This window comes from Brassica oleracea, chromosome C7 (genome assembly GCF_000695525.1).
Source record: "Brassica oleracea var. oleracea cultivar TO1000 chromosome C7, BOL, whole genome shotgun sequence".
Lineage (NCBI taxonomy): Eukaryota > Viridiplantae > Streptophyta > Magnoliopsida > Brassicales > Brassicaceae > Brassica > Brassica oleracea.
Genome location: NC_027754.1, coordinates 23,078,279 through 23,086,236, shown reverse-complemented (window position 1 = coordinate 23,086,236; position 7,958 = coordinate 23,078,279). Strand labels below are relative to the sequence as shown.

The 7,958-nt window shown below is 40.3% G+C and overlaps 3 protein-coding genes across 3 annotated transcripts in view; 2 read left to right on the top strand and 1 right to left on the bottom strand.

Annotated features, from left to right (window-relative positions):
- Nucleotides 1-10, top strand: part of LOC106302882 — a 1,679-nt gene extending 1,669 nt beyond the window's left edge. Inside the window, exon 2 of the mRNA XM_013739290.1 lies at nt 6-10. Coding sequence (XP_013594744.1) covers nt 6-10 — 5 coding nt within the window. The remainder of the gene's footprint in view (nt 1-5) is intronic.
- A 30-nt stretch (nt 11-40) lies between these two features.
- On the bottom strand, nt 41-3,102 carry LOC106302881. The gene is made up of 4 exons (XM_013739289.1): nt 2,743-3,102; nt 1,397-2,247; nt 605-1,318; nt 41-388 (listed from the first exon to the last, which is right to left on the bottom strand). Exons 2-4 carry the CDS (start codon nt 2,243-2,245, stop codon nt 41-43), a joined length of 1,911 nt encoding a protein of 636 aa, XP_013594743.1. The 5' UTR covers nt 2,246-2,247; nt 2,743-3,102.
- A 2,274-nt stretch (nt 3,103-5,376) lies between these two features.
- LOC106302880 lies at nt 5,377-7,502 on the top strand. The gene is made up of 3 exons (XM_013739288.1): nt 5,377-6,638; nt 6,741-6,822; nt 7,383-7,502. Exons 1-3 carry the CDS (start codon nt 5,377-5,379, stop codon nt 7,500-7,502), a joined length of 1,464 nt encoding a protein of 487 aa, XP_013594742.1.
- The last annotated feature ends 456 nt before the right edge of the window (nt 7,503-7,958 follow it).

The window sequence follows — 7,958 nt, the reverse complement described above, 5'->3', positions numbered from 1 at the left end:
GAAAGATTGAATTATAAAACATGAAGAAACATTATAAAACTTACATGGAAGTTGAGGACCACTTAATCAGTTTGGCCCATGAATCCTCAGGGACAAACACTAGTGAGTAATCGCTATCGTTCACCCGATCCTCATGTAAGTCGATATCTTTGAGAGTAGGTGGTCTCCAATCCGCAGGCTTAAATGAAGTCAGTGGAGTAACGCATTCAGCTGGTTCTTCGCCATTGAGTTTTTGTGATGGATCGAAACCTTTAACATATGATGATTGAGAAAGGTTTCCCATGGCATCTTGTAAGTACTCTTGGGTCTCCATTTCTACTTTGATGTTTGATGATTGTGACAAATTCTTCAAAAAATCCATCATGTCGTCTTCAGAATTTTGAACATCCTGTTAATACAACCAAGCATAACATTAATAGAAGGGTGTTTTCACTTCATACAAATAAAATTACAATCAAGTCAACCGTTATGCCACATAAGAAAATACAACCACATTACAGCCGTGTCAAACTACATAGCAATCAAAACAAAAGACAAAGAACAAAACATTACAAAAGATTCAAACCCGATATGGAACATTACAAAAGATTCATTTTTTTGTTACCTTTCTTACTGGCCTAGGGCTACGATGAACCGCAGGAGGAGGCAAACTCTCAGCTGCCTTGCCATTGGCTTTTCCCTTTGCTGCTGAAGGACCCGGACTCTGTGATGATTTGTCTTGGTCTTTCCCTCCTGATTGTGAAGGACCCAAAATCTCAGATGCTCTGGTTTTCCCCTCTGTATGTGAAGGACCCGTAACTTGAGACATCGTTTCCTTGAGTTTAGCCATCTCATTATGGACCTTGTCAAAACGCTCTTGAATGTCCTTTTGCACCAGCTCCTTTAAAGAGTTGAAAGAAGAGGTGAACAAACCTTCAATGAAGGTCTTCAGATCACCGGAGACACCACTGTTATGCTCAGCCGCCCGTTGACAAAGCAGTTGTTTCTTTCGAGACTCGACACCTGGATCAATAAGCTTGCGCTTGCCCCTTTTCGTAACAACAATTGGTTCCTCTGCAACAACAGTCGGTTCCTCTGCAATAACAGACGGTTCCTCTGTGACATCTTCGACTTCAACATCTTCTTCTGAATCAGAAAGCTCCACATTTCGAGGCAAAGCCTCAACTTCCCAAGCGAATTGGTTCCAGTCTTGTTTGGCATTCATCAGAGCAACAATACGACCAACTCTTTCATCCTTTTTCTCATCTTCCCTAATGAACACAGCATCATCAACCACATCATTGTTCCCAGTATTAGATATAAAGGGAAACAGCTCTCCCTGCCAAGAACAAACAAATCAGTAAACATAAATTGTTCAAATTTTAGAATTCAATATTCATAGAAGAAAGATAGTTACCTTATCGAAGTGTGACTCTAAGCTACTGATATCTTGGTAGGATACTTTTCCACTTCCTTTCCAATTTCTACATCTCGCTTTGGTGATGTTTTTTTTAATCTTTTTACCCACCATAGTACCAATGTCTGGGACTGCCTCCATAATCCATATCTGAAACGCATATGAGAATCCATCCAACACGTAACTGTTCTTCAGATGCAAATCTTCCCTTGCTCTGAATATTGATGCAAGCAGCTCATCATACGCGCGAAGACCCCAAGGATACATCCTCAACTTCTCAAAATCCATCACCAAACGGATGTATTCTTGAGGGATAGACACTTTCCAATCCTTAGCCATGATGAATCCATGTATAATACACAGATATACTAGCCTCACCCTGTCCACATAAGTCCACTCCTTACACTCTTTCAGAAGCTCATCCCTTACACTGAATAAGTTAATCTTTCTATTTTGCTTCAGCACGAGGCTCCAGAACCCCTTATCATCCTTCCAGTTAATGAAGTCTATCTCCGGTTCATCTTTGAACTTCAAACCAGTCACGGCATGAAATTCTTGCATAGAAAACCTGAGAGGCCGCTTTGCGAACAGAAACCACAACTCGTGGAGCTTGGAAACCTTGAGCTGCTTGCATATGAAGCTGTGAATAATCTTCCCGGAGTAAATGAGCTTATTTTCTACGATTGCCAGAATCGGACCGAAGACCGGGTCTTTCAATACTTCTTCATACTCATCCTTGAGAACACCCTTCACCGTTTCAAGAATCGTACGTCTACAGGTGTTGTTAATCTTATCAATCTGAGTCTCAGCTCCTTCTTCAAGAATGCGTTTTGGAAACTGATAAGCCATTCCTATAAAACATGAAATCATAAACTTCAACTCGCTAGCCATTCCTTTAAGGACATACAAACACAATTCCAAAGTAAATATAACTCAATCTCACAATCAAACTATTAGACATTCAAAAATAGCACCTAACAATCACAATCAACTAGCATATGTGTTTTTCTCTACACGCATGGTCCAAACACGGCAAAGAAACAGAGCCAAATCAACTGATCACATTAACAACATGTAAAATCGATCTATTTACATGTCAAACTAATTAGCCTTTTCAAGTCTATTAGGAATTGAGAACTATAAACGTGAATCGAATCGAATTGTGTTTTAAAACGTGAATCGAACTCAACAACAAACTACAATCAACTCAAACACAAACTAAAAATCAAAACCGTAAATGTGAATCGAATTGTGTTTTCAATCAAAGCAATCTCTATCTACTACATGCAAAACCATAAAACGAACAAAATAAAGAAAAATAATAAAGGGGATTTCCAAACCCTAACCTTCAATTTTTGGGAACCGAGATGAAGCAAGAGCAAAAGTAGAACAATGTGAATCTAATCGTGACGACGATTTCAAAGGAAAGACGAAGAGAAGTGACGAGGAAGGAAGGACGAAGAGATGTGACGACGGCGGAGATAACAGAGGTTAGACGAAGAGATGTGACGATGAAAGAAGGAGGACGACGGAGAGATGGGACGACGATTTCAACCTCTCCGACAGACTTAGACGGCCAGCTCAAGACGGTGGCGACGGCGAACGAAATCGCATCTTCTTCAATTGAGAAGGAGTCAGAGACGAGGAAGGAAGGACGATACAATTGTGTTTTTTTATAAAACTTTTACTCCTTTTATAAAATTAGTTTTTTTTATGGTAACTACATGTTAAAGAAAATGACAAAATAGGGTATTCAATATTGTTTATTCTATAGGGACAAAAATTTATGATTTAATACTAAAGGGACAAATCTATAGTTATTTTGTTCTATATTGCCAATTTTCCCAAAAATTTACCTTGCATATGTATTATATTGCCTAAATTGGAGATTGGGTTCAACTTTAAGATTAAAAATGGAAAAGGGTATTCAAATTAAATCCTGATTTTTGTAGACCATCAAAGAATCCTAAAATTTGACTATGATCATGATATTAATATTTCCCATATAACAATAAAAGAAAATGTTAAGAGTCAATTTAATCAGCTGATTCGAGTAAACAAAGTTTTCTCTATCATTTCTTAGTCAGATAATTAGTTGGTCTTCAATGGTTTTGAGCTGCAGGCCATTCTCTCTACCTGCTGCAGTAGCAGGCACGTATCGAAGGGAAAGAGGAGTCAGCATAAACTTACGCTATTTACGATCGATGTATATTTCATACTCAAATTTTCTCTACCACAACATAGTATTAAAATGTAAAACAATATACATATGAATGGGATGATATAATTCAACTACTTATGCATCAACAAAAAGGTAAGGTTGAGCTATTCATTCTCATATATGTATTTCAGGCCTTCCTATACAAAATATGGAGAAAACGAAATGGGAGAAGATTTGGTGAAAAGCATAACTCAGTTTCTACTATGATTAACTTCATAGACTAGCAGGTAAGAAACCGCATTTCCAGCATGAATACACGACATGATTCAGTATATGGAAAGGCCATAGCAACTTAGTTCTCACTAAGATAAATTTCTTAGCGTGCGAGGTTTTAATAAATTATCGCATCGTAGCAGATTTAAGAATTGGATTCGGAATAAGGATTATCTTTTTGGGAGTTTACTCGAAACTCATGTACAGTCTGGAAAACAGAAAAAGTTTATGAATGCGGTTCTTCCTGGCTGGTTGTTTGATAGTAACTACGCATTCTCGGATTTAGGAAAGATTTGGATTACTTGGCTTCCTAGTGTGAAGCTTTTTGTCCTATCCAAGTCCCTTAAGATGATCTCCTGCGAGGTCTTCTTTCCGGCTTCAACCTCCCCCGTGATTATTTGTTTCGTCTACACTTCGACAGATGATATGGATCGGAGGCTTCTCTGGTCTGAGCTCACATCCCTAGCTACTGATCACCGTGTTATGGGTAAACCTTGGGCCGTGCTTGGTGACTTTAATCAGGTTCTCAGACCCTCAGAAAACTCAGCAGCTGTTGGCCCGAATGTTGATCTCTCTACTCGTTTATTTGCGGAATCTCTTATCCTAGGGCTGGGCAAATAAACCGAACCCGATCCGATAAAAATGAATTCGAACCGATCCGAACCCGGCATAAATACCGAATGGATCTTGTTTTATGGTATTTCGGGTTATGGGTATTATCCGAACCAAACCCGAACCTAACTGGATACCCGATAGAACCCGAAACATACAAAATTTCCAAAAAGAACTCGTACCAAACATGATCTCAATTCCTAATATGTATTCAAAATATATTGAACATCTAAAATAATTATCTATTATATGAAAATTTATGGTTGAAGGTGGCGGTTGAAGGTTGAAGGTTGAAGTTTTTAGATTTTGGTTTTGTTTTCATTGAATAATGTTTTCATTTCATGAGAACTTGGTTTTCGTTTTATGCTTTCATTTATTTGGTTTTCTTTCGATCAATAACTATGTTTACCTTTCACTTGATTTTGAATGATCACATTTGATGTTCATTTCTTTTTTTCGAACCGATTTTATTTATGTTTTGGTTACAAAATAGGTACAAATCAAGTATTTTAAAACCAAAGAACCGATTTTACTTACTTTTTGGTTACAAAGTAAATATAAATCAGGTACATTTAAACCGAAGAACCGATTGGGACCCGAACCCGAAAGTACATCGGGTTGTACCGGTTCTTTGAAGATTTACTAACCCCGACCCGAACCCGATAGAACCCGAACCGGTCCCGAACCAAATTTTCATATAACCCGAATGGGGCTGATTTTGATAAACCCGAAAAACCGAAACCCGATTGGATTAAACCGAAATCCGATTGGGACCCCGAATGTCCATGCCTATCTGATCCAGTGTGCTTTAGCGGATATTACTTTCAGAGGATCTTCCAATACTTGGTGCAACAAAAGACGGCTGGAACCTATTGCAAAGAAACTCGACAGAGTCCTAGTGAATGATGATTGGCTGCTGTTATTTCCCCTATCTATGGCAGTGTTTGGCGAGCCAGCTTTCACAGACCATGCCTCAATGTCTTTGTATCTGCACTCGGGTGCTCCTAAGCAGAAAAAGCCATTCCAGTTTTTCAACTACCTGCTCAAGAATGAAAATTTCCTACCCTTAGTTGCTCATCATTGGTTTTCTTTCAGAATAAGCGGCACATCTATGTTTCGTGTCGTTAGAAAACTCAAGACTCTCAAGAAGGCCATAAGGGACATCAGCAAACAAAATTATTCTGATATTGAGAAGAGAGTAAAAGAGGCATCTGAGGCCCTTGATATTGCTCAGATTCGCACCCTAAATGACCCTACCATAGAAAATGCAGAGATGGAGTTGAACTTGCAACAAAAGTGGGTAACGCTCTCTACAGCCGAGGAATCTTTTTTCTATCAGTGTTCAAGGGTTAATTGTTTAACGGTGGGAGATAGAAACACCCCTTTTTTCCACCGTATGGCAAACGCAAGACAAGCTATCAATCACATACACTATCTTATTGATGAGGACGGTGTGCACAATGAATCTCAGGATGATATCCAGAGTCTTTGTGTCAATTACTTCTCGAACCTTTTGGGAAAGCCGGTTGATCCTCCTATGTTCATCCAGGATGATATCTCCACCCTCTTGGACTTCTCTTGTTTGACAGCTCAGCAGGCTCTACTCACCGCTCCAATCACTGCTGATGATATCCGTGATGCGTTCTTCTCTCTTCCACGAAATAAGGCGAGCGGTCCCGATGGATACTCTCTAGATTTCTTCATGAGTTGTTGGTCTGTTGTGGGTGGAGAGGTAACATCAGCTGTTGCAGAATTCTTCAACTCAGGGTGTCTCCTTAAACAACTGAATGCTACTAACCTCGTTCTTATCCCAAATATTCCTAATGCTTCAAAGACCACTGACTTCAGGCACATATCATGTTTGAATACTATCTACAAAGTGATTTCCAAGCTTTTGGCAGATCGCTTGAAAGGAATTCTAAACTTGGCGATAGGACACTCTCAGACTGCATTTATGCCTGGTCGATTACTTACTGAAAATGTTATCCTTGCTACTGAAATAGTGCATGGCTACAACTCTAACAACATGGAGCCTAGCGGGATGTTAAAAGTAGACCTACGGAAATCTTTCGACACTTTGAGAAGGGACTTTGTCATGGCACCTCTCTGTGCTATAAACGTGCCGGAAACATTTATAGGATGGATATCTTCTTGTATAACCACAACTTCACTCTCAATCTCTGTACGGACACACTGGTGGTTACTTCAGGAGTACTCAAGGACTTCGACAGGATGATCCCTTCTCACCCTATCTATTTGTGCTTGCCATGGAAATTTTCTCTGGTCTTCTTCGTTCAGGTTCAACTCAGGCTACATCCGCTATCACCTTAACACAGAGGAGCTGGGAATCACCCACCTCATATTTGCAGATGATGTTATGGTTTTTTTTTATGGCGATAGCTCCTCTCTTCATGATTAACGAGACCGTTGATGACTTCGCTGGCTGGTCGGGTCTTCAAATGAACAGAGATAAGACCGAATTGTTTTATGCAGGAGTAAGCCAAGAAGAAACCACTGCGCTTTCTGCCAATGGTTTCACGATTGGCTCTCTCTCGATACGATACCTAGGCCTCCCGTTGATGCACATAAAGCTAAAAATCTCTGAATACTCTCCCCTGATCGACAAGCTTAACAGCAGATTCAATCTCTGGGCCACTAAATCTCTCTCCTTTGCTGGTCGCTGCCTATTGATCAAAACCGTCATTACAGGAACTGTCAATTTTTGGACATCTACTTTTCTCCTTCCGCGGGGATGTATCAAAAAAATCGAATCGCTTTGCTCGCGTTTCCTCTTGTCTGGCGCAACAGATAGGCGAGCAAACGTCAAAGTATCATGGAGCACAATGTGTCTGCCCAAGGATGAAGGAGGCATTGGCCTCAAAAACTTTAAACTTTGGAATATTACACTGCTACTGCATCTTGCGTGGCTCTTATTTTCAGGTAGCAGCTCCCTCTGGGTGGCTTGGCATTGTCACCACAACTGCCCTACCTCCTATAGCTTCTGGTCACAATCAGAATCGCCGCTTATGTCCTGGAATGGCGATGCATACTTCAGCTTAGAGACTTGATATCAAGATTTCTCATCAGTGATGTGCACAATGGTTGCAACACAAGTTTCTGGTACGATAATTAGACCCCCTTAGGCCTCTAATCAATGTCTTCGGTAGGAATGGTCCCTGCAACCTAAGGATTCATATAGATGCATCTGTGGCTGACGCTTACAATGAACAAGGATGGAGGCTGCCGCATCCAAGATCAGATATGGAAGTTGCGCTTCACTCCTTTCTCACAACCTTTCCTACACCATCGCTAGACAGAGCTCCCGACATCTTTACCTGGTCAACAGAGGGACAATCACACCCAGTTTTCTCTTCTTCAAGAACATGGGAAGTGTAGAGACCTAGAGCTCCAACCCAGGCTGTTGCTAAATACATATGGTTCAGTGGAGCTACTCCTAAGAATGCTTTCCATTTATGGGTTACAAATCTTAACAGGTTACCTACAAGATGCCGTCTT

Excerpts from the sequence above, each read along its gene's own strand:
- LOC106302881 (XM_013739289.1), bottom strand. The coding sequence starts at position 2,245 with ATGGCTTATCAGTTTCCAAAACGCATTCTTGAAGAAGGAGCTGAGACT. Across the intron at positions 1,319-1,396 it reads TAGAGTCACACTTCGATAAG|GGAGAGCTGTTTCCCTTTAT; the intron begins GTAACTATCTTT and ends TGTTCTTGGCAG. Across the intron at positions 389-604 it reads GCCCTAGGCCAGTAAGAAAG|GATGTTCAAAATTCTGAAGA; the intron begins GTAACAAAAAAA and ends TTGTATTAACAG.
- LOC106302880 (XM_013739288.1), top strand. The coding sequence starts at position 5,377 with ATGGCAGTGTTTGGCGAGCCAGCTTTCACAGACCATGCCTCAATGTCT. Across the intron at positions 6,639-6,740 it reads ATCTCTGTACGGACACACTG|GTTCAACTCAGGCTACATCC; the intron begins GTGGTTACTTCA and ends TTCTTCGTTCAG. Across the intron at positions 6,823-7,382 it reads TATTTGCAGATGATGTTATG|GTAGCAGCTCCCTCTGGGTG; the intron begins GTTTTTTTTTAT and ends TCTTATTTTCAG.